The sequence below is a fragment of the Odocoileus virginianus genome, chromosome 34, assembly GCF_023699985.2.
Source record: "Odocoileus virginianus isolate 20LAN1187 ecotype Illinois chromosome 34, Ovbor_1.2, whole genome shotgun sequence".
In the NCBI taxonomy this organism is placed as follows: Eukaryota; Metazoa; Chordata; class Mammalia; order Artiodactyla; family Cervidae; genus Odocoileus; species Odocoileus virginianus.
In genome coordinates, this window is record NC_069707.1 from 8,994,248 (window position 1) to 9,020,711 (window position 26,464).

Here is a 26,464-nt window from a genome sequence, read left to right on the forward strand (position 1 = left end):
ACCATGAGCATGATGCTATTTTCAGGTAGCTGCAGCAAGTGACATGTGATGGGGAAATAGATGCACCTTCTATTATTTGCAGGGCTTCCCTGGTGGCTAGACGGTAAAGCATCTGCCTGCAGTGCGGGAGACCCAGGTTCGATCACTGGGTTGGGAAGATCTGCTGGAGAAGGAAATGGCAACCCACTCCAGTACTCTTGCCTGGAAAATTCCATGGATGGAGGAGCCTGGTAGGCTACAGTCCATGGGGTCACAAAGAGTTGGACATGACTGAGCAACTTCACTTTCTTTTCTTTCTTTTCTATCTTTGGCAGAGGCGCACAGACTGCTGCTGTCACTGTGGCTTTTTGTCTTTGTAATTGAATACAATGAAATTTTCACTTAAGGGTTAGGAAAGTAAAGATACAATTTTTTCCGCATCCAAGCTTACATCCTCTCTCCCCTGAATTCTCTCTACCCCAGATCTTTAAGGATAACCTGGCTTACAAACTCATGCTTTAGAATGAATGTCATTTACGCCCAGTGAGTTTGAACAAGTTGCAGAGCTCGAAAGTTGTAATTTTTTATGAAGAAACACTAGAGATGAGCTCTCACATGTATTAAAATGAAAGGACACACAATTAGACGCAATATCAAAATGCCCCACCTCCCTGCTCCACCCACCTTGGCAATGATTTGCCTTCCCTGCTTTTATTCTCTCAGTTCACTGGGAGAACTGGGTCGGTGAGCGGGAAAGCGCTTCTCAGCTTTACGGTCGCCTACTCCCACAGCTAAAGACTGGGAAATTTGCTGACTGTACTTCTGGAAGGAAGCCAGGCAGGAATGGTCCTTGGTCTTCTACCATTCCATATGTTACCATAAAGATGGCTCCTCCTCTGATGTCAGGATCCAGGTTTCAGTCTTGTTTTGGTTTTTGTTACCATTGGACACTCCAGTCAGTCACCTCATCTCCAGGTTCAGCCTCTGTTGGAGGACCTCAGTTTGCATCCTCAGATGCAAACAGGATGCAGACTTTTGGACAGTGTAGACTGTGACTTCTTTTTGATCCAATGTGGTGAACTCCCTAGGGTCAAGAGAACAGTGGATGTGGTGCATTGAAGTGCTTTTTCCACCGTAAAGCTTTTGTGGTCTTGGTTTAAGGACAATCCAGCAATGTTGGGTGCTGTTTCATATATTTTAGAGGCATTATATTTCTTTTCCTAAGAACTTTCTGCTTCTGACTGTTTCTCATTTTTCCATAGCCTTGTTGGTATTTTCTCCCTGAGTTGTAGGAGATTATCGCATGTTAGCGATCTGCAGTTAAGAATTGAAATTTTCTTTTCCAAGTTTATTTTCGTGTTTTAATGTCTACTAGGACTAGTCCCCACTACTCCTCTCTTTCATAATTTTCCTAACTCTTCTGTTAATTCTTCCATGTGAATTTGAATTTCAGTTTAAGAAGGCTTAGATCTTTTTTCTCTCTCTTTTCCTTTGGCTGTACTGCGTGACTTGCAGGACCTTAGCTCCCCAACCAGGGCTTAAACCCCGGCCCTGGCAGTGAAAGCACTGAGCCCTAACCACTGGACTGCCAGGGGATTCACCCCCCACCCCTCTTTTTAATTAAAAGCTCTTTGATCAGTTATTATTGTCTGTATTTTAACTTTTTCTAGTAACGCCTTTTCTATTATTCTGATTGATAGATTTTAGGTAGACCCTACTGGCATAATCTGACACCAGAACATTATTTGTTCAGCTCTGGCTTTTCTTACTGGGTGAAGATTTATGTGTTAGTCTCTGTACTTTCAGATAAGAGGACACAGAGGAAAGAACTGAGAAGTCTCAAAGACTGCTGTCTTCTAAGAATAATCCCACATGTTTTCTAGTCTAGCAACAGTTTGCATAATGAAAGTTCCCTGTAAGTCTCCAAAATATTTTGAGTCCTACATATTAGTTCTTTCTAATTACTATATATAGTACAGAGGTTGTTTTTGTTTTTGCTTTTTTTGTGAAACAAAAAATATTAGGCCCCTTTTTTCACTAAGAATTTTAATCATCTCATTGTCAGGGTGGTTTATGGTGTTTCGGAGGAAATGGACTTCCTTATGCGGAAAGTTTTGGAGAAGTTCCTTCAGCTACAGTGGAAATGTTCTGTTTGGAAGCTTTAGTAAAGCATTCTGAGGTAATTTACAGTTTAAAGATATGGTCACATTTTATGATCACACTGAAAAAATTATACATGTTGATTCATTCAAAGGAAGTAATTCTAATTTCTTATAAAAGAAGAAAGTTTTTTGCTTGTTTTTCTGCTTTTTTCTCAACTGTTAGCATCGATAGTCATGATTTAGCACCAGTACATGAATTTCATCTTTGCTAAGTATTTCTAAAAATGGATTTAATCTTAACTGCACATAAAGCAACTTATTGTTTAAATATAGCATTTACCTTTGAGTTATGCTGTCTTCCATTACCTTTCTCAGATAGTTTTTGCAAGTAATATTATCAATAATATTAAAATTTACAAATATTATTATTTAACTGGAGTTAATTTTCAGTTAAAATATGTGCCAAAGATGTAAGACAGGAAAAAAGTAAATACTTGGCAAAAGTATCTACTTGACCATAACCTTGAATTTTAACCATAACATGTATATGTCAATGATTTTAAAAACCTTTTTTTGCATTATGACAACGTTTCTATCATGATCATGGTTTGATTTTATAAAGAAAAAAGCAACAAACTGTGGTGCTCAAGCATTAGTGCATAAAACTCATCCAGGAAGCATGTTTAAAATGCACATTCCTATTCACCTCTGGCAGTTTGAATGGAGTCGATGTGAGGTGGGGTCCAGGAGTTCGCATTTGTAACAGGCACCCCTGGTGAGCCTGATGCAGGCAGGGCATCCCACATCATGACAATCGGTTCTAAATGCTCCAGCTTAATTGGGAACCGTTAGACATGGTGCAAAAGTGCAGTGCTTTCTGGCCATCTCAGCTCCCACTGGTGGAATCAGGAATGGAGCACCAAACAGAATCAGTGTGGTAACACACTCAGAAGGCAGTGTGGGAGAATAAGCTCGACTTTTTTGTGACTTATGACTGGTGTCTGAAACAACAGGTGCATCTGCAGTAGTACGTCCAGTACATGGAACGTCACAGTTTCCAGAAACTTCTCAACGTATGACATATCTCAGTTGATCTATGTCCCAAAGGCATACTTTTAAATGCATTTAAAATGTGGTGAAATTTAATAAGAATTTAGAGAGGGAAAGTCATAAAGGACATGGTGTCACATAAGTGATAAAACTCAGTGCTAGGATAAAGAGCAAGACCACCCTGGGGATTGTGGCAGACTGTTATGGGTCAGTTCTGTCATCTTACCTTAATCCATAGATTTCCTTTGGCTTTCTTTGATCTCTTTTCTCCATTAAAAATGTGTATCCCCTTTTCTTTCTAATTTTTACCTGATCTTTCTCTTTTAAAAAAATTGTCCAACTCTTAAGTTTGAGGCGAGAACCCCTCTCCCCCACCAACCCCAGCTGTGGGCTTGTGTGGGGTCACAGATGTTGCTTTTCTGTATCTGGGAGTTCATATAGGCAGAAGCAACATCTGCCACTTACCCAGGGGATTATTTCCTGGTATCAGGTGGCAGGTTTCTCAAGGGGAGAAGACCCTTTAATGTAGTTTGAAACCAATCAAAGTATCCATATATATTGAAACGATTCTGAAATAATGACATCATGGTTCCATCCAGCCAAGAGCTAAACAGAATGACTTTTAAGAATAAAAACGTCACAAGTCCCAGTGGCCTTTATTTTTCAGTGCTTTTTAAAGCACTTCCCACAACAGATGGGGATTGGCCGATTTATTGAGCTGGGCTGAGAGTTTGGGGGGTCTCCCTGGGTCTCTTCCTTGAGCAGGAGCCACCTGGCTGCCCAGCAGCATGCTCTGTCACCTGGTTAGTGAACTTGTGCAACATAAAGTGAGCTTTCATTAATTTATTGTGCTAGATACCCACACATTGTGATAAAATTGAAGCAAATGGAGGCTTGCAACTACTGCAGAGGCTGTACCAACTTCACAAGGACTGTCCTAAAGTACAGAGAGATATAATGCGTATCCTTGGAAATATGGCTTTGAATGAACATCTTCATTCTACTATAGTTCGCTCAGGTAACAACTTTACATACTGAGTATTTGGAATCCAGCCCTCTGTTCTCCCACCTCTACCCCTCCGTCGTGGTACGCTAATTTCTCAACAGACATAAGGCTTTGCTTAGGGTTAGTTTCGGGTCCTTAGAGCATGTCATTTCAGTAGGGGCAAAGAATTGCTTGAGACATGTGGATAATCCACACCTAAGCTAATCAGTGAGTAGATAGTCACAGGAGAGCAGTTTCGGCCATGATGACCATCTTTGATATGACCTGGGTAACCAAGAGACACAGGAAGACTAAATAGAGGCGATATCCCTGCCTTGTAACTAGTAAACCACCTGTGGGGAGATGCTGTGGATGACATTTCCCGCCTGCTCTAATCTCTGTCATGATGCCTGCACGATGGTGGTTTTCCAGCTGCAGCATCCCTGCCTCATTCACTGTTCAGCATTTGGCATTCTGCCGTAAGCAAGAGCCCTTCCTTCTCTGCCTCCTGCCTTCCTTCCTTCTCCCTCCCTCCCTCCCTCCCTCAGTATGGGTACATGGATTCCTAATTTTGGATGGTTTACAACTTACCACTGTGCTTTGTCATTTGACGCCAGACCATCCCAGCTTTGGTCAGTGGAGCCCAGCCAGCTGGCTCCTGTGTTCTCTGATGTACCGACTTCATTTTGGGAGGCATTCCTTATGTGCTGGTGTAACACCATGTTCCAGGCTCATTTCTTCAGAGAATCCTGTTTTTCTTTAATGGAGGCTGGTTGTTAAGAGACCAGGGTTGGGTGCTAGCTAGATGTGCTTATTGCTCCTGGGGTGTCTTTGCTCTTTCAGTGGAAAAAGCAGGGTGATATGTACAAATAAATGTATATATACACATGTGCACATATGCATGCATGTGTTCAACAATGTTTAGTAGAGATGATGAATTTATATTATATTTTTTCTTGTATCTCTCTCCATTTCTTTTAAAATGTATCTTTAAGAGTGTCTTGATAAGCAGAAGTTTTTAACTTACTGAATGAAGTCTGATTCAGGGATCACAGACTTTCCTATAAAGAACCACTCACTGTATTGATTTTATTTGTTCCTCTTTTTTTTTTCTTTTAAGGTGGGAACTTAGATCAGTGATTTTTACCTTTTTTCTTGTTTCAGTTATCTATTGATGTGTATCAAACCACCCCAAACTCACTGGTTAAAACAGCAGTCATATATTTTGTGCATGAATCTGAAATTCAAGCAAGATTCAGTAGGGAGGGGCTTTATGGGCTCTGTACTTCATCAGCTGGGCAGCTCAACCATGGGATGGAGGTTACACTTTGAAGATTGCTCACTCACACGACTTGTAAATTGGTACAGGCTCTCGGCTGGGAGCTTAGCCAGGGCTAGGGGCATTAGCTTCCTTCAACACCAACCTTGGGCTTCCTTAAAGCATGGTGGCTGGATTCCAAGAGTAAATTTTCCGAGAAAGAGCCAGGTATAATAAGCTCTTTTGCCTTTTACAAAAAAATCAAGCACTGAAAGTAATTTTTGCCAAATTTATTGATTAAAAGCTAGTCACTAAGGCTAATTCATATTTGAGGGGAGGGGATTTAAAAGAGTTTTAGACCCATCCCCTCTTGATGAGAACAGTGTCAAAAGAATTTGAAAACATGTTTTAAAATTGTTACAGTTATTTTCTAATATAGGTATTTAGAGCTGTAAATGTCCTCCAACCTGCTTTAGCTGCATCCCTCAAATTTTGTATGTGTTTTCATCATTATTCAGTTTGAAATATTTTCTAATTCCCCTTATGATTTCTTCTTTGTCTCATGGGTTACTTAAAAGTGTGTTGGAATAATTTACAAAGATTAATGGCTTCAAATGGCAACCCACTCCAGTGTTCTTGCCTGGAGAATCCTAGGGACAGGGGAGCCTGGTGGGCTGCCGTCTGTGGGGTCGCACAGAGTCGGACACGACTGAAGCGACTTAGCAGCAGCAGCAGATACCATATGTCTCTGATTTCTAGTTTAATATTATAGGCATTCAAAGAGCATACCCTGTAAAATTTTAGTCTTTGGTAATTTGACACTTATGTGATGGCCTGTTTTATGGTCTGTCTTGGTGAATGATCTATTTGTGCTTGAAAGGAATGAATGTTCTGTACTTGGGTGAAGTGTTTTATATCGATATGTAACAGGTAAACCACGTTGGTTGATTATATTATTCAAATCTTCTCCAGATCTTTTGTTTAGTTTTTATCAATTACCAAGACAAGTTAAATTCTTCAACTGTGATTGTAAATTTGTCTGTTTCTCCCTCTAGTTCTGTCAGATTTTTCTTCCTGGCGAATTGTTCCTTTTTTTATTAAGTAGTTTCTCTATCACTGGTAATACTCCTTTTCTTGGAGTCTACTTTATCAGGTATTAAAATAGCCAACTGGCTTTTCTTAATGCTTGCTGTTTGCATTGCATGTCTTTTGTGTTTTTCTCTTTTGCTTTCATTTTGCTGTGCCTAAAAACAAGTACATCTTTCATAGACATCACATACTTGCATCGTCTTTAGAAAGTTCAGCTTGATAATCCCCTTTCATTGGAGTGTCTACTCTGTTTGCCTCTAATACAATGACTGATACTATTTGGTTTTGTCTTTTGTCTTGCAGTTTGCCCCCTTTCTGGTTTTTGTTTGCTTTTTTCTCCTTTATTGACTATATTGGGGTTACTTGAGTATTGTTTCATATTCTATTCTTTCTCCTCTTTCAGCTTTTTTACAGTATTTAATGTGTACTTTTTGATTGTATCTTTAACTTATAACAGTCTATTCTGAATTCATATTACACCATTTCATGTATAATGCGAGTGTCTCACAACAATATAATTTACTCTATGCCCTTTGCCATCATTTGTGGTACTGTCATAATTATAGACTATAATATGTTACAGGCCATAGACGTCACAATATATTGTGGTTATTTTTCTTTTAATAGTCAAGTGATATTTAAAGAATATAAGAAAAAAAATTTTACTTACATATTATATCCAGCACTCTACCTTCCTTTCTATCTAAATTTGCATCTGATATCATTTCCCTTCAACCTAAAGACCTGAGTCTGGTGGCAATAAATTTGCTCACCTTTCATTTTCTGAAAATATCTTGACTTTTATTATCCAGGGATAGGTTATTTTCCATGGATAAAAAATACTTTATTGATAATGTAGTGTTTTTTTTTTCCTGTCAGCACTTAAAAAATATCACTCTATTCTCCTTTTTTTTGGAACATCAATCTTTTATTGATAACAAAGGAGCAATTTGGGGGCATGTTTCCAAGACACCAAGAGCAGGCTCCTGTCACCATGCTGGTGTGTGTGTGTGTGTAGCCTGATGAGAAGTCTCTTAGGTCCGTTTGTTCTCTTATAGGAAATGTGTCTTTTTTTCCTCTGCCTTCTTTTAAGATTTTCAGCAGTTTGACTGTGAAGTATCTAGTTTATTTTTACACTTATTTTACTTGGTGTTCACTGAGCTGACTGTATCTGTGAGTTGATGTTTTGATCAAAATTGGAAACTTTATAGATAAGTGTATCATTAGATTTTTTTTCTGTTCCTTTTTCTCTCTTTTCTCCTGAAACCTCAATTCTGTATATTAGACCTCTTGATTCTGTTCCACAGGTCACTGAGGCTCTGTCCATATCTTTCCAAAATTTTTCTTCTCTGTGCTTTCCCTTTCTGTTTTTTAATGTACTTTTATGGAGGTATAGTTGATGTATAATGTTACATAAGTTTCAGGTATACAATAGTAATTCAGTTTTTGATTTGTTAATGTGCTGTGTCACCCTGATGGATTTGCAGGTGTAGAACCATCTTTGCACCTCTAGGGTAAATCACACTTAGTCATGGTGTATGATTCTTATAATGTACATTGAATTCAGCTTACTGACGCTTCATTGAGAATTTTTGCTTCTATGTTCATCAGTGATAATGGTCTGTGATTTTATTTTTTTGTGATATATTTGTCTGGTTTTGGTATTAGGGCGATGCTGGTATCATAGCATGAGTTCAGAAGCATTCCCTTCTCTGCAATTTTTTGGACTAGATTGAGAAGGATAGGTGTTAACTCTTCTCTAAATGTTTGGTAGAATTCACCTGTGAAGCCATCTTGTCCTGGACTTTTGTTTGTTGGGAGTTTATTATTATTACTATTATTAGTGATTCAGTTTCATTATTGGTATTTGATCTGTGTACATGGCTAAAGTATAAAATCAAGTCACTGGACAGTAGGAACAGTATAATTCCATTTAGCAAAAATAAAAGTATATGGAGCTACAGTATATATGTATAAATTATAGGTATGTAGTTGAATTTTTAGAAAGGTTTGGAAGGGTATCTATCAGACTTTTCTGAGGCTATAAATGGGAATTGAGAAATGATGGGAATGCTAAAGTGGGATGTTCATTTTTAAATGCTGTTTTTGTTTATTTTTACAATTAAAATATATTCAAGGGTTATGTAATTAAAAAACAGTAAATATTTAAGAAAGACACAAGTGTTCCAAGGAGCATTTGATGGTTTACAAAGGTGAAACATCTCAGGCATTGTTAAAATACTTTGTCAACTGAAAAATGCTTTCTCTTGTGTCACCTTTCTTGTGACTCCATTAAAAATGAAGCCATATTTTTGTACATACCAGTAACAAACTTGTATATCTCTCTAGGTAGAATTTTAAAACATTATTTATTATAACGCATTCTACAACAGATTTTGAAGAGGGGTTTTCTTTAAAATTAGAATATTGTTAGACAATTGTTGGGTCTGAAATTTCTTCTGGATTATTAAACAATGGCCTCCTATCATCACAGTGATTCTCAACACCTTGCCACAGAAAGTGGGAGGAGGACATGAGGACAAGCTGCTGTCTATTGAGCACCTGCTGGGCTTGGTAATGGCAGTTTTTATATAGATTAATTTATTAGAACCTTCCTTTGGGTCAAAGGAGCAAAGTAACTTGACTGAGGCTCCATAGCAAGTAGCACAGAAATTTGATGCCCAAGTCTCTTTGACCTCAAAGCCCATGTTTTGTTTTATTTTAAATTAAATAATACATGAACAGACTCTCCTTGTAAATACTTCAGAGAACACAGATACAGTAAAAAATTAAACCCACCTTTATACAGAGCCCACCCCAATCCCAACTGCCTCCCCTCCTAAAAGGTAGTGACTATTTGTTAGTTTGGTCTTCTTTCTAGATCTTTCTGTGTGTGATGTGTGCATGCATGCATAAACTTTCACACATATTTATGTACATAAAGCAGTACACTTTTAAACAACAAAAACATCAAAAAGAAATGCAATGGTACTGCAGAAAGTATTTCTTTGTCTCCCTTTAAGAAAGTTTTTCCAAAGTGTTATATAGAGAATGGATAAAAAACAAGGTCCTACTGTATTGCATAGGGAACTATACTCAGTATCCTGAAATAAACAATAAAGGAAGAAAAAAAAAACAATAAAGGAAGAGAATATAAAAAAGAATATATAGATATAGGTATAACTGGGTTACTTTGCTGTACCACAGAAATTAACACAACCTCTGTAAATCAACTATACTTCAATTTAAAAAATATTTTTTTTTCCCTCTGAACCTCAGGTCTTAACAAGTTCATAATTAAGAAACAACTTCCTCATGGATATTAAGGCCTGCTAATCTGACTGCCAATCAGAATGAAATAACTAGTATTAACTCACTGAGTTTAATAATCATTGCTAAAGCAAAATAGGACCTTTTCTTACCATTTATGACCTCATCCCTAGTAATTACAACTTTTGTTACATTTTCTAAACGAAAAGAAATGGCTGGGGACATCATGGCGTTGTGTTGTGGGACCCAGAGGGCCTTGGGGAAGAATGGAATTGGGTGGTCAGGCTTTTCCTGGCAGACTGATGCAGAGGTTTGCCCCCCTCCCATCCTTTTCAGCCTGAAACCTCTCAACAGCCTGAGAGTGATGGGGGCTGGTATTTAGGGAGTATGTTCTCTTCACCAGGCTGGGTTTCCATACTGGCGGAAGCAATCAAGTCTCAGCACATCATGGAGGCCTCCCATGCCGCCAGAACACTGGCTAACCTAGACCGAGAGACTGTGCCAGACAAGTACCAGGACGGCGTGTACGTGCTGCATCCGCAGTACCGCACCAGGTAAGGGCCCAGCGCCGCTCCGACCAGGGGACGAGGGGCCTGGAGAGCTTCACGGCCTAACTGCCTTCTGCACGCTTTAGACCCATCGCGTACAAATACGTCAGATACCTCATTTACCCAACAGTCTGCAATCACCAAAGAATGGGAACCAGCTACGTTACCAGGGTTGTTTTTACCAAGGGTTTACCTTTAGGAAGACTGCATTCACCTTTTATAACGTGTCTCACTTAAACTTTGTGATGCCTATTTCATTTTTGTTACATTACACTTTTTCATGTAGATGTAAGTTATTGACTGATTAGGGTTGTAGAGGCTGATCTGGATGAAAAGGTACTAGGACATTGTTATATGCAGGCACCAAATGAGCCTGGGCCTAGAACTCAAGGGACTGGAGAAAGCTTAGGCGAAGTATAAAGGCCTGTACCTGACAAAATGAGCTGTAATAATGCATTTGACTCATGCGCCTTCCTAATGTTATTTCTGGTCACTATTTCCAGCTGTATCATTGCTAAGACAATAAATATAAAAAGGACCACAACAAAAAAATTACACATATCTTGGATTTTTGTCAGGCACTTTAAAAATAATACCTCAGAAAATAGCAGGAACTTCTTTTCAACTTGAAAAATAGATGGCCTGGTTAATTCTCATTTGTAAATAATGTAATATGGTAATGTATTTTATATGTGTGGCATAATTGTGTGTGTATTATAAATAGCTTGCAAGTAATATGTTATTATAATTTTTAAAATGTCATATACAAAGAGAGAATAAAGTTACTTTAAAATCTCATTTGCTCTGTTTCTGGTAAACATCACTTTCCTTGATAAAAATAATCTCTTTCATGCACACTGAGTTTGAAACTACATTAGCGTATTATTTAATGTCTTAGATATTTTTATTGATTTGTGTAATATTCTCATGGAATTCTCTGGAGGGTAATCTATGACATGTCACTTCATTGATCTCTAAGTGCACTGCAGTTGATTTTGGTTGGTCTGCCTGGCCAGCTGTGTCTCCATCCTTATATAGAGACAGCAGTGAGCATGTGCCATATGTCTTTGCCAAAACTCTTTTAGGGTTCCTCAGCCAACCTGTGCTTATAAAGCTTGTCTTAATTAAAGCTGATTTGATGTCATATAAACCTGCTAAGCAGCATCCAAAGAGAATGCTGTGTAAATTCCTATCAAATACTTTGATAACGCATTTTTTTCTGCTTCTTTTCAAAACTCTCTCCCGCCTATTAGTCAGCCCATTAAAGCAGATGTCCTTTTTATTCATGGCCTGATGGGAGCAGCATTCAAAACGTGGCGCCAGCAGGACAATGATCAGGATTTAACTGAAAAGGTCTCAGAAGATGAAACCAAATATACAACGTGTTGGCCCAAGGTGAGGAAGCGGCTGCCTCTGGCGGGCCACCCGTATCCTGAGAAACCGCTGTGCCACCAGACTTTGGGTCCTCATTGTGACTTGCTTGTTTTTCTCCTTCTACTGGGATGTTTTTCCATGCCGTTTTTCTTTCCCTTAGAGATACCTACAGTATGTTACATGAACAGCTGGGCTTGTCACTCTGTTGTATAATGTTGGGTCCATTCTATGACACAAAGTGTATTAAGTGAAAAAAAAAACAGGGGTAAGAGCCAGTAATAGTTCACTCGTGCTAAAAGTATAATTCAGTAAATAATATATTAATGAAAGTTGACTAGTTCTATGATTTAAATAATTATAATAATAGAAAGACTGAAGAAGTAATTCTGCTTTGGATTTCTTTGACATTATTTTTGCTAAAGAGCCTAAATGCTGTGATGAATTTACTGAATGAAATTTACCTAAAGCTCAGTGAAAACTGATGCTGTAAATATGTATAGTTTCTGGGGCTTCGTCCCACTGCTGCTTATTCACCTTCACAAGGGCTTATTAGCAGAAAGAATAGTTGGCACCCTCTCTCTGGTGACACTGAAACATGGAGACGATGATAAAACTTGGGTTCATGGAGACAGAACCGTGACTCTAATCAGTATTTCTGAGTTCTCAGATCAGATCTCTTACACCTCCGTCACTCTGTTCCGTCTGTCCTGAGATCATAGCTTTCTATTAAATGCTTTTAAAAATCCAATTTGATCTAGACTCCAAAAACAGGCCCTGCTTTTGTCTATAGCAGATTAAAATTGAGCATACTCTTAACACCTACATAGACCTTATGCTGTAAATACTGATATCACCTTGTGAGCAGTGATATAAAGATAAAATGCTGCAATTATTTTTCTGATCACCTTTACACTTGACTCCAATGCAATCTTTTACTAGCTGTCAATATTACAAGGGTCCTTTAGTTACAAATTTCAGTTGCTAAGAAGTAAGTGGGCCAGTGGAAATTAGTATTTTTCCTTTTGCACCTTTTATTTTACATAGTCGTGGTTAGCAAGAGACTGTCCTGCTCTCCGAATAATATCTGTGGAGTATGACACCAGCCTAAGCGACTGGAGAGCCAGGTGCCCTACAGAAAGGTAACGGAGGGGAAGGGGCCGGGCCACAGGTGGCCCTCCGGAGGGAGGGGAATTTGGCTTTGATGTCACAGCCAGGATTTTCTTCTTACCTTTTCCCTCTTCCTTCTAGAGAGAGTTAGCTATAAGTAATGAAACTACCAAAGGCTTAGAGTATTACAGTTGGGTTCCTAACATAGTTCACTTAAAACTCTTCTCATAGTAAGGACCACTCTTGAGAGTCCCTTGGACTGCAAGGAGATCCAACCAGTCCATCCTAAAGGAAATCAGTCCTGAATATTCATTGGAAGGACTGATGCTGAAGCTGAAACTCCAGTACTTTGGCCACCTGATGCGAAGAACTGACTCATTGGAAAAGACTCTGATCCTGGGAAAGATTGAAGGTGGGAAGAGAAGGGGACGACAGAGGATGAGATGGTTGGATGGCATCACTGACTCAATGGACATGAGTTTGAGCAGGCTCCAGGAGTTGGTAATGGACAAGGAAGCCTGGCGTGCTGCAGTCCATGGGGTCGCAAAGAGTCAGACACGACTGAGTGACTGAACTGAACTGAGTAAGGACCACGGATTCGGAGCACAGTCTCCTTAACTCCTGGAAGTAAACACGAAGCTTTTGGCTTTTGTGTTCCCGAGCACACCACGTAAAGGCAGCCGAGAGAGGTGCCGGGCCGTGTAGGCACTTGTACGTTGTATGTGCCAACTGTAGGTACAGGCGACAGCACGCGACTTCCAGGCTTCAGGAGCCAGACTGTAGACACTTCTGCCTTTGACTCACCAGCCACTTTAGGTCATTTCACTGGTCTGGGAAGTTTGATCTGCAAATGGAGGGAGTTGGTCTGATCAGTGTTCTCAAACTGTTATCTCTGAATGATCTCCACCCAGGTTCTGGAGGAATGGTGCCTAGGGGTCAGTGGGCAAGTCCACAGGGCTCCCTCCCCACTTAATTCAGACGAGTGCTCATAAACCTTTACTTAAAGAAAGGATTCTCCAGATACACAGTTTAAAACTACTAGACCAGACAGCTTTAAAGTTCCCTTCTAGTTTGAAAATATGTTTTTGAATGCTTTGATTCTGATTAGCTTTGTGCTGTTTCTAAGGAATATAACCAAAATGATGGAAACTTAGTGTTTGTAACACAAATACAAGTAGAATTAAATAGCAATGAGAGCTGACTCCATAGGTGAACTTGCACTGGACTGTGTGGTCTCCAGTGAGGCCACATAGCGAGAGGGGGTCACACAGTCTAAAGCGGGGGCGGGGTGGGTGCAGTTTGATCCCTGAAAATTGCCAGATACATGTTAGATGCCTAGACAGTGCTTGTTTAGTAGATATTTCCACTTATGCCAGTGTGACTAAGTTAGAAATGGGGAATAAGCAACTGCAGAAATCAACCTGAGAGAATGGAGGTATGCCTGACTCTGAAACATAGCCTGTAGAATTGGTCCAGTAAACAAAGGATCTTGCTTTAAAAAGTGGAGAGCAAAATTTGGGGGTGGAGGAGAGCGACAGCATCCTGTCATACCTGCTGTCCTCATTTTGTCAGAAAGTCCATCGCTTTCAGAAGCAACGAACTTCTGAGGAAGCTCAGAGCTGCTGGTGTTGGGGACAGGCCAGTGATATGGGTGTCACACAGCATGGGAGGTAAGTGTGTTCCACTGTTGCCAAGCCAGCACTGTGAGTTGTCAGCCATCGAGCTAAGCAAGTTTCTGCGGCTATGTAATGGTAGCCCCTTTTCCCCTGAATTAATGTTTCTGGTGATAGCTTGGAGGTTTAAAATGACTACTCTCCTTCCATGCTTTATTTTTTAGAAAGGGATGACTAGTAACAGATCATATAAAAAGAAAATGAGAAAATAAAAAGAAGCAAATGAGTTTCCCACTTAATGCTTTCATGAGGCATTAAGCGTGATAATGAGTAAATATCAGAAGCTGTCCATGACATGTATAAGCCCGACTTGTAAATATCGCTCAGCACACACAGCTGGTCCCAGGACCCCCCATTTCTTCCCTGCTTCTCAGCCATCATTGAGAGTCCATCATTGCTGTGGTGCCCACAGCCCCAGCCCCCTTCAGGCCTGCTTTCCCCTGGCCGGAGCCCGCGATGGCAGTGTGATCGCAGGGCTCAGCTCTTTGGCCCTCATGCTCGCTGGCTAGCTACATCTCCTGTTTCTTCCAACCCTCTCCTCCAATCCAGTTCTAAATTTTCACCATCCACCTTGCAGAGGGCCTTTGTGCCTCTCCTGGCCTAGTTTATCTGATGAAATGCTCAGGGTTACTGGCTCTGCGCCTGGGCTTTGGGCAGAAAGGTGGACCTAACACTTTGTATCCTGAGCCCCCTGTTACCATCCATGTTACCTTGGGTTTCCCTGTCAGCTGCAAGCCCAGGTTGGGGGACAGAAGAGAAGGTGCATTCCTACGTGCCTTCTCCCACAGCAGCTTTGTTTTCTCCAGGATACGAGAGTCTGTGTTTTTTAATATTAGTACTGTCTTAATGGAGTGGTGGTTAGTGGGGCAGGAGGCTGGCCATGCGTACTCACCTCCTTGATGGACACTCAATGTGCAATGCCCGACCTTCTTCTCTGGGAGAGGGCATCCTGTGAAGTAAGAGCTGCCTTACAAACAGTTTCTAGAATCTCACCTGTGTGCAGCCTTGTGCTACATATTTTAGAGGCTTAGGAGCATGACTGAGTGTTAATATTTTAAGGCCTTGCTTGTTGGACTACAGAGAATGATTGTTTCAACTTTTTTAAAGAAAGCATCTCTTTCTGTATTCTTGTTTGCCTTTTTTAAAGAAACAATGAAGCAAAGGAAACTAGCTTACACATTTTTTCTTTTCCTTCTCTATGACTAGGTCTTCTTGTCAAAAAGATGCTGTTGGAAGCCTCAAAGAAGCCGGAAATGAGTACTATTATAAACAATACCAGAGGAATAATTTTTTATAGCGTTCCTCATCATGGATCCCATCTGGCTGAATACTCTGTTAATATTCGCTATCTTCTCTTTCCCTCTTTGGAAGTCAAAGAACTCAGCAAAGGTAATTTATTTCTTTCAAAAGGAAATTGGCATTGTATTAACACCAGGTATACAGGAGAAGGAGGAAGACAGTTTCTAACTTGACCGTATTACCTCATTTGACTGTTTCTATATTAGTTGTGTTTAGACTATCATGGAAAACTTTTAGTTTGGGGTTAATTTTTCTTTGATACTGTCCCTTTTTCTTCTTAGCCATTATTTTCTCGGGTGGTGCTAGTAGTAAAGAACCCACCTGCCAATGCAGGAGACATAAGAACCACGGGTTCGATCCCTGGATCGGAAAGATCCCCTAGAGAAGGAAATGACAACCCACTCCAGTGTCTTGCCTGGAGAATCTCATGGACATAGGAGCCTAAAGGGCTGTGATCATTAGGGTCTCAAAGAGTCAGATATCACTAAAGCAACTTAGCACATTTTTTTTTAGCACACATTATTTTCTCAAGAAATAAAACAATTTTAATACTATCTTAAATATTTACAGTTTTTAAAGATACATAATGTTCTGCTTTAAGTATTATTCCAAATTACCAATGAGCTGTTTTTTCCCACAGGTTTGGAAAATCAACTATTAAAATATACATGAGCTTTAAAGATATTCACCATATTAACTATAAAGCACTATATTTATTTTGGGTTAATGAGCATCTTCTCTCTCTCTGGAACACCTGCTAATCAGAATTTGGGGACACCTGGATTGAGCCTTAATATGCCATTGTCCTTTTGCTCAGATGTTCTTTTTTCTGCTTTATGGAGAGTTATTGGCCTTTACCTTGAAACCTTCTGGTGAATTTTATTTTATTTTTTGCAGTCAGATTTTATTTTCCAGCAGCTCTTTCTTCTGTGATCCATTTTCTTTTGAAATCATCCGAAGATACCAGTTTTTTTTAACTGTCTCCTGTGCTCAGGTTTTCTCTTGGCTCAACGGGTCTCTCTCCGGTGGCAGGCTTTCCTCTGAGACCTGGCGCCTCTTGGGTGCCCTTTGATATCCGAGGATGGGGACAGGCAGGGCCAGGTGCTCTGTGATTGCACACAGGCTCTGCTGGTGAGAGGTGCTTCAGGATGCACGTGGGCGGGGCCAGCACACTGCGGGACCCTCCGTCCTACATGCCACACTGCCCTGGGCACTACCACCTGTCAGCCGGTAACGTGAGAGACTGCTGCCGCTGCAGCCGGCTCCTCAGTTCTCGGCTGGTTTTAGCCCTTTACTCTTGTCTTCATGGCTTCTTAGGAAGTAGAGAAAATAAGCACTATCTTGAATCCGAACCCTAATTTCCTCCCCAAATTGGCAAGGTTGCTGCATTTTATTATGAACTAGATACACAGGACTTGTCACGTTCTCGTTCTCTATAATTCTACAGATTCTCCCGCCCTTAAAACACTACAGGATGACTTTCTGGAGTTTGCAAAAGACAAAAACTTCCAGGTGCTGAGTTTTGTAGAAACACTACCGACCTACATTGGTAGCATGATTAAACTCCACGTGGTGCCCCTGGAATCGGCAGGTATTCACTCTTTTGAAACTTGTTTGACCTTAGATTCCTGGTAGGTGGTCATCATAAACGTCAGCTTTTAGATTAAGTTTCTCAGTTTTAGAAGACAGCTTTATGAAGATTTAGATTCTGTTACTCTGTTAAGCCACAGATTAAAATTTCTTGGCAAACATTTAACCTTGGCATTTCCCAGCCCCCTTTGATTTAACTGATGAGACAGAACGGGTTAACTGGCTAATGCTATGTTAGCTTCCACACCGAAAGCTGCTGCCTTCAGGTAAGAATCCAGAACTTTTCTATCAGCCCAATTAAAAGGAGTATTTCATTTACCAGACTGATAACCACCTGCAGGAACCTTTAAATCTACTAAAGGTATGGGTGCTTGGTAAATAAATGGAGGGTACATGGGGAATATTCAAGCAACAAAGATTTGGAAGGAAAAAAACTGTGTTAAGTCTCTTCCTGCTCTGGGATGAGGGACATGGCCAGTACCTGCTCCTGTAGCCAGTGTAGGCTCCTTGCGGGCAGGGCTCAAATCTCAGTTCTCCTGGCAGCCTCCTCTGTTCCTCTGTGCATAGTAAGCAGCGTGGACGCTCCACGCCCTGAAATGCTTTCCCCTCATCCGGCTAACTCTTGAGTTTGCTCATCAGACTCTTTTCTGATCCCCTCAGAGGCTGGGTCAGGTGGCACTGGGGGCTCCGGACAGTCAGACGTGGAGCGTATCCGGAGCGCCTGCCGATGGGCCTTCTGTCCTGCTGCGTTAGTTATTATCTGAGTAAAATGAAAAAGGCTTGATACCCTGTAGTGGTTGAACCCTACAGGTTGAACCCTACAACCTTCAGGTTGAAGAGACTTTACCTTAAAGTAATATGCCATGAGGTGAAGGGTTGCTGTTTGTATTTGAAGAACCTGAAGAGTTCAAAGAACAGTGACTTTTTTTTTTTTTTGGTCTTTTATGATGACTTTGGAAGCTTAAAGCAGAATTAGTATGGTGGACCAGCTGCTGGCAGTGACATAGCCTTGCTGTAATTCTGTCCACCCCTTCTTCTGTGTCACCAGCTGGCCTGTCTTCCTTCATAGCCTCCACCTGCACTTGCTCACCAGGCTGGCCTCACTAGTACCCCCTGGCGCTGCCATCTCGGTGGGCTTAGCTAGGCTGAAACATCAAAAACTCACCCAGGTCTCCCAAGCACCATGTCATCTCCTTCCCTGGTAGTGAGCATGGAGGGCCTGGGTATAGAAAGGATTCTGTGTGAGACGTTCCCATTCTTTTCATCAGGGCAAGGGAGCTCACTATTGAGTTTCTCATATTAACTCTAGAAAAAGAAGTGGTTCATACAAGTGTGGGATACCTTAGTAATAGCCTGCAGTGTATAAAGGTTTTGAAGACGACAGTGCTCAGGCACAGTTCACTATCAGATCAGGAAGTAGGCAATGCACACACATGCAGAATTTATGAGAAAAGCATAGAATTATAATGGCACCTCCTGAGGCTCTGTCCTCTCATGATTAGGCACATACAGTTTAGCTAGAGTCAAACTTTAAGTTCCTTTACCTTTTAGAGATCGCTGTCACAACCAACTTGGCATTTACATCTACCCATCTGGTCTCTTTCCCTGTTGACAGGGGGCAGCTTATATTTTTACCCTAGACTTTATTGACATTTCTGTTTTCTTTAGATTTAGGCCTTGGAGATCTAATTCCTGTGGATGTTAACCATCTAAACATTTGTAAGCCAAAGAAAAAGGATGCTTTTTTGTACCAGCGCACCTTACAGTTCATCCGTGACGCTTTAGCCAAAGACCTGGAAAACTGACAGCTGTCTTCTTCCCTTTTCATAAGTGACCACAGTGCAAGAAACGTGCTGTTCTCTTTTTTAAGCTCTACGCAATCATGCAGACATAATCATTGTGGCATCCAGGTGGCTTGGAGTACGTCGCAGGCAACAGACTACTGTTCTGTAAAACACAAACAAAAGTGGCAATCAAGAATGAAGGGAGGGCTAGACCTGAAGGTTTTGAGTTAAAAAAAAAACCAACAAAAACGTCCTGTGTGCCAGCTTATTTTGTGCAGCATTGTCCCTGGTGATAGGGAGCAAGCTGCTCTGGCTACAGAGTCCTGTGACTTCTGCCGTCTGTGGCCATCCCCGGCGCATGCTGGGAGCAGCACGGATGACTTCTGCAGGGAGAGCCCTCCCCAGCTTAGCACAGAAATGCCTCTCAAGGGAACCTATGGAGAGAGAAGGAACTAGAACCTTCAAGACTCTGTTTTGGGTCTGGGTTTCCATGTGCTGTAAACTTTTAAAACCTTGTCAGTGTAAACCTTTGTCTAACGTGTTGGCTTTGTTATACCTCTTGTCATCCATGGGTCAGTTCCTGGTAAGTTTTTATTTTCATATTGCTGAGAACAAGTATTTTTCTTTTTCAGAGAGTTCTAGCCTATAATAATTCCTTCCAGACTGTAGCTCCCTATACTTTTAATTTTTCTCAGATAAGAAGAATAAATCCATTATTGATCAGAGTGTGAAATAAAACTAGTCTAAGCCAATACACATATTAGCAATAGTTAGTATCAAGACTCTCAGATTCATTTTAGCAAAATAAAGTATACCTTTCCTTCCTGCTCATTTGGAAGTGGTATTGTCTCCAGCATGTGAGAAATAGGAAATCATATTGATGACTTTTTGAAAAATAATTGAAAAATAATTCACATACTATAAAATTCACTGTTTTAAATGTACAGCTCATGGATTTTTAGTGTAGTTTACAGAGTTGTACAACCATGACCACTATATAATTGCACTATATAATTCATCATCCCCCCAAATAACCCCATACTCACCAGCAACCAGTCTTCCTCTGCTGTCCCCCCAACCCCTGATAAACACTAATCTTTTGGTCTCTCTGGATTTGTCTATTATGGACATTTCCTATAAATGGAATCTTACAATGGAATGGAATGGAATCTTATGTGGCTATCTATGTCCAGCTTCTTTCTTTTTTTTTTAACACTTGTTTATTTGTTTTAGTTGTGGTATGTAGCATCTTCAGTTGAGACACGTGGGATCTAGTTCCCTTATCAGGGATCGAACCTGGGCCCCCTGCAATGAGAGCACAGTGTCTTAGCCACTGGACTACTGGGGGAGCCCCTAGCTTCTTTCTTTGAGCATAATGTTTTTAACTCTCATCCATGATATAACATGCATATATGTAGTACTTCGTTGTTTTTTACGGCAAATAATATTCTGTTGCTTGGATGTGCCACATTTGTTTACCCATTCATCAGTTGGTGGACATTTAGGTCCTTTCTATGTTGGGGACGATTATGAATAATGCTGTGAACATTCATGGACAAGTGTTTTTGTGGAGATGTTTTACATCCTCTTGGGTATATACTAGGAGTGGAATTGCTAAGTCATGTTAAGCTTATGTTAGCCATTTTGAAAATGATGACCATTTGTAGAATGGGATAGTTAGTCAAAAACAAGTACAGCATCTGAAGGTAGACTGGGGTCATCCATAAACCCTAACAACATCTAATTGTTTAATTATGCAATGACCTAACAAGTGACTTGACTTATCCTGCTGCAGAGAATGTGCTGGTTAGCTGTCAGCAATATACTAGCTAATGGGATCACAGGGTAGAGACATAGGTATGTTTGGTTCTTTTTTTTTTTTTCTGTTTTCCATGAACCATGGCAGATAAACCATGACTGGAACATCTGTTCATTAACATGGAGTAACAGAATGAAACTCCCATAAAATCTTGATATAGCTGTTATAGCTGTGCTTTAAAAATAAGGTCTAGGAGAGAGAGCTTCTGAATTACTATAGTTTCTCAGGCAAGCCACCATTTCTGTTTATTCTTCTTATGAAGTGGATATGATATACACAGATTTACTTCAATCTTGTGAGATTTAAGTCAATAATATTTTTTTAAATAATCATCACCTGAAAAACTCTTAAGAACACAATGTATGAAAACATACACATTTGAAACAGTTTTAAACTTAGACCATCAATAAAATGATTCTAGTTCAATCAGCCTTGTTTATCCTTTCTGGAAGAGGATTTCAGGTGAAGTTTTCTACTACCTTTCCCCTCATGTGAAAAGTCACTTTAAATGACTTATCCAGAAGGAAATAAAATACAGGTGTGTTAGAGAGCAGACTACTGAAAGAAAGAAAGTGAAGTTGCTTAGTCATGTCCGACTCTTTGCGACCCCATGGACAGTAGCCTGCACCAGGCTCCTCCGTCTATGGGACTTTTTAGGCAAGAGTACTGGAGTGGGTTGCCGTTAAGCAAGTTGTAAATACAATTCAGAGGACAATGAAAAGCTGGTTATGCTCATCGATAACTCCTTCACTTCTTTCTGGTTTCATTGTCGACCCTAAAAGTTGAGGGCACTGATGCCCCCTTTCCTCCAGTGTGTAAATGTCACCACAGAGGGACTGCTCACGGAGCATCAGGATACCTTTCTCGATGCTGGCTCAACCATTCACCCCAGGTTACACCGACAGCCGGAATATAGTGGAGGCCGTGGCCCTTGGCTCAGGGGGCACGCCCATTGTGTTGGGTCCTGGCAGACTTCCTGTTGAGAAAGGCGACACGGTAATACAGTAATGTATCTCTTAAACTTGGTTCATAATTTATGATGCCCCTCAAATTACTTCTAATTCCTAAAATTTGAGTTTTAGGCATACCCTCCTGAATTTTCACATCTTTGTAGTATTTAATATGTTAATGTTTGGTTTGGTTTTTATTGACATTTGGTATAAAAATTATGTCCATGAAAAAGACATGTTCAATAAATTAAATTTTAATTAAAAAATTAACACTTTGAAAGCTCTTAATAATTTCATTGTTCATTCTGCATCGAGTCCATCTCTCCTGTTCCTGTTTCATTCAAGCAAGACCTTTTTCAATTGACTTCTCCCCACATAGGATTACTGTCAGATGCTGTCCTCTCTCTTCCAAAGGTCCCAGAATCCTTTTCCATTTCTATTGCCCAGTCTCTGATTCCGATTTTCACATTTGGCCTAATTGGTTCTTCATCCTAGTGATAAAATAGAACTGTAATTCAGTGAACATGTTTTGAACACTTATGCACCAAGTGTTGGCTTTATATAAGAATGTGTGCTAAGTTGTGTCCAACTCTGTGACCTCATGAACTGTAACCTGCCAGACTCCTCTGTCCATGTGGTTTCTCAAGCAAGAATACTGGAGTAGGTAGCCATTCCCTTCTCTAGGGGATCTTCCTGACCCACGGATTGAACCTGCATCTCCTTTATTGGCAGGCAGATTCTATACCACTGAGCCACTTGGGAAGCCCCTTATATAAGAATACAAGATAGCTTTATTTAGCCATATTTTAGAGACAGGAAAACTCAGCATTAAAATAGTCATAAAACTGGCCCAAAGTCTCAGAGCTAGTGAGAGCAAAGGTTGAGCCCAGGTTTTATTTTAAAACCCATGCATGTGCATTGCAGTGTTTTCATAGAATGTTTAAAACATTAAAAACTGACAAAACATCAAAGTAGTGGGTAGTCTAGGACTTCCAAGCTGATATTAGAATTTCTCTCCCTCAATAGCTTTAGGAGGGGGAAGAAAAAAGGAAAAGTAGAAAATAATTCAGCAACTAAAATAAATGAAAGGACTAAAAGCTGTCATTAACTTTGAAAAACGGTAGCTAGGAAAAAATAAGTGATAATAGGGAAGAAGGTTGACTTTGAGATTAATACAGTCTTGAGAATTGTGATAAGAGTTCTCTATTTTGTAGAAAAAAAGAGGAAGGCGGTCTTGAGCAAAGTTAAGGAATAAACCTTGAGGTTGGAAACATCTATAATTGGACATGTAAACGTGGGTGATGGGGCAGGCAGAATCAGCCAGGCTTTGTTTTCTGAAGCCCTTATGGGATTATTAAGTTCCAATACTTTGACCACCTGATGCTCAGAGTCCACTCATTGGAAAAGACCCTGATGCTGGGAAAGATTGAAGGCAGGAGGAGAAGCGGGCAACAGAGGATGAAATGGTTGGATGGCATCACCGACTCAATGGACATGAGTCTGAGCAAGCCCTAGGAGACAGTGAAGGATAGGGAAGCCTGCCAAGCTGCAGTTTGTGGGGTCACAGAGAGTCAGACACAACTGAGCAACTGGACAACAACATGGGACTAGGGTAAGAGTCCAGGGGAAGTGAATCCCAGGATAGCCATTAACAAATCCTCAAAAGAGGTGGGAGAGGCCAGATCTTTAAACAAAGATAGTACAAGGCTCTCCCCAGGGGCACTGTGGGGGTAACCCTTGCCCCTTCCCACATCAGATAAAAGAAGAGGGGATGAGCAGTAACATCAAGCAGGGATGAACAGGAAGCAGCTTCAGATAAGGTGGGGGAGAGACTCAGGAGAGTTCATCCTCCATTTAGCAGGGCAAGTTTGTCTGGAAGAAGTTTATTATACATAAGATGAAATGGCATGATACTTAACATAAGAAAGCAAACCAAGTTTTATATATACTGATGGCTGAAGATTCCATTAGAAAGGGAAATGTAATCCTTGAAAACAAAGAGTGATCAACAGGGAAAAAAAGATTCAGAAACAAATTGGAAACCCAATGAAGACAATTACAGGATAAAGCAGAAGCCACATTAAAGAATGGGAGAGAAATGGATGAAAATCCTCTTCTTAAGAGAGGTTTTGCTTAATGGCTGGAGAACCACAATGAATGCAGAAGGAAAATTAATTAGAAGATAATAGATTAGTCACCATTCAACTACAAGGTAATAGGCAGGCACAGTCAATATTAAACTCAGGGAATAGGGACCTAGATGTGTCTTTTGGCACGTTTGTTTATTGACTAAATCCTGGCATATGAAAAAAAAAAAAAAAAGGAATGAAAATACTGCACTTTAAGATGCAAACAAAAATCCAAAAACCAAAAAAATGCCCTCATGTTAGAAAAGAGTGATGTTGGAAAGAAAGAATTGTGCTCAGCTGAATTGCCCTTGACATGGGTATCAAGGTAATGAACCAACATGCTCAAACCTGGAGGAGCTCAGGGAATATTGCTAATCAGTTCTAGTTCCATCCTCTTAGATTAATTTCAGGTGAATTAAGCTTGATACTTAACACTGACATGGGCTTCCCAGGTGGCTCAGTGGTAAAGAATTCGCCTGCCAGTGCAAGAGATGCGGGATTGATCCATGAATGGGAAAGATATCCTGGAGTAGGAAATGGCAACCCACTCCAGTAGTCTTGCCTAGAAAATTCCACGGACAGAGGAGACTGGCAGGCTGCAGTCTTAGGAGGTTGCAAAGAATCAGCATGACGGAGCACACATGCATGCATATACAATGACAAACGGTAGATGTTTATCTAGGCCATATTCTCAGGTCATAATCCAATAAAATTAGGAGGAAACAATTTTACAGTGCCAAACCAACTCTTAGTTACTGGAAAACTGCACAGTCTCCCTTGAACCAAAGAGAAAATAAAAGCAAATTACAGGGCTTCTCTGGTGGCTCAGTGTAAAGAACCCACCTGCCAATGCAAGAGACGTGGGTTTGATCCTTGGGTTGGAAAGATGGAGCAACTCAGCCCATGCACCACAACTATTAAGCCTGTGTTCTGGAGCCTGGGAACCACACTGCTGAGCCCATGTGCCTCATTGAGTGAAGCCTGCGTGCCCTAGGGTCTGCACGCCACAACAGAAGCTGCTGAAAACAGAAATCCACAGCCACAACTAGAGAGTAGCCCCTGCTTTCCACAACTAGAAAAAAAGCCTGCACAGCAACAAAGACCCAGAAACACCATGAATAAAAAATAAAGGAAGCATAATTCTTTTTTAAAAAAAGCAAATTGCAATCTAGAAATTCATGAAAATGAGACTTTTTCATGCCAATGTGTGTAGGGTGCATTAAAGCTACAATTGGTAAAATATATAACTTTAAATGTCTTTATTGTTAAGCAAGACTAAAAATAATGAAACCCAGTATGAGCTTTAATTAAGAAATTAGGAAAATAGCAAAACTAGAGAAGTGTGCAAATTAAAGATTTTAAGTTAAAATTCATTAAAATGTTTTTAAAACTTGACATAAAATGAAAATAAAAAATAGGAAATATAAATACCAATGCTGTTACTTGAAAATGTCAACAAAATTGGATAACACCTTGAGAAACCCAATTAAGAAAGTGAAAGTGATGGTTATTTAACAAATGGCATAGGGTAACTACCCCTCAGGAGCACGTCGGACCCCCTATCTCACACCATTTATAAATGATGTTCCAGATGCTTTGAAGCACTGCTATTAGCCCTGGCAAAGCCAGTAATCTTAAGCATGCCAACAGTCAGATTTATTTAGGTATTTTTGCTGCCCGCTACTTCTATTATCTACATAAATAGATAAAAATCCTAAAAATAAAATCCTAAACTGTCATTTAAGGTGCTCTGACATTCTTTCCCATTTGCTCATTCTATGTACAGAAATCTACTTTGCTACATATCAAATTCTTAATCCTCATTCTGTCAAATCTCTCCTGGCCCTCTGCTCACCATTAATCATTCTCTCATTTGTATTCTATCTCATGGAGACAGAGCTGATTATACAGGTGCAAACACCTTGCTTTGTATGAGAATGAGTTTCAGTCTGCAACCTTGGGTAAGGAAGGTACAGTAACGGGTTGTTTCCTTCCTCCCCATCCAAGTCCCAGGCACTCAGATTAAATTAATTCAATACAGTACTTACTGGTCACGAAGGACTAGGCATCTTTAATATGTGGAGATTGTCAGTATATTCTTATTCCTGAAAGGCATCAGAGAACATTTATGACCTAAATTTCGTGTATTAATTAGTTAAAAACAAACCGAGACAGAACTGGAAGACTACTTTCGCCTGTCTCCATGCAATAATGGACTCAAATCACTTCAGCAGTTTGCTATAAGATCCTATAGAACATGAATTCTAGCATCTCTCAATATTACAGCATAAAGTTATTAATGACCTGGCAGTATGCCCTGCCAGCAGCATTCAACTCATAAATTCTTAACCAAGTTATTACTTTTATGCTGCTTTAACTTAGTCTGATGGTTGAAAAAAGAAACAAACTCAGAGGAATAACTAATAATCACATTTCAGCCAGAATAAAAGGCTAGCTG

General features: G+C 40.2%; 2 protein-coding genes across 4 annotated transcripts in view; one reads left to right on the plus strand and one right to left on the minus strand.

The window, feature by feature from the left end:
* SERAC1 (serine active site containing 1) overlaps positions 1–22,147 on the plus strand; it is a 56,127-nt gene extending 33,980 nt beyond the window's left edge. For all 3 annotated transcript variants that reach the window (XM_020889360.2, XM_020889363.2, XM_020889365.2), the window contains 9 exons: positions 2,045–2,158; positions 3,987–4,149; positions 10,137–10,287; positions 11,535–11,676; positions 12,700–12,794; positions 14,335–14,432; positions 15,642–15,824; positions 17,182–17,325; positions 18,993–22,147. In XM_020889360.2, the coding sequence (XP_020745019.2) occupies positions 2,045–2,158; positions 3,987–4,149; positions 10,137–10,287; positions 11,535–11,676; positions 12,700–12,794; positions 14,335–14,432; positions 15,642–15,824; positions 17,182–17,325; positions 18,993–19,129 (1,227 nt within the window). In that variant the 3' untranslated portion in view covers positions 19,130–22,147. The remainder of the gene's footprint in view (positions 1–2,044; positions 2,159–3,986; positions 4,150–10,136; positions 10,288–11,534; positions 11,677–12,699; positions 12,795–14,334; positions 14,433–15,641; positions 15,825–17,181; positions 17,326–18,992) is intronic.
* Positions 20,976–26,464, minus strand: part of SYNJ2 (synaptojanin 2) — a 105,298-nt gene continuing 99,809 nt past the window's right edge. The window contains exons 27-28 of the transcript XR_011485571.1: positions 26,055–26,111; positions 20,976–22,368 (exon numbers count right to left, since the gene is read on the minus strand). The gene's annotated coding sequence lies outside the window, so the exon portion shown is untranslated. The remainder of the gene's footprint in view (positions 22,369–26,054; positions 26,112–26,464) is intronic.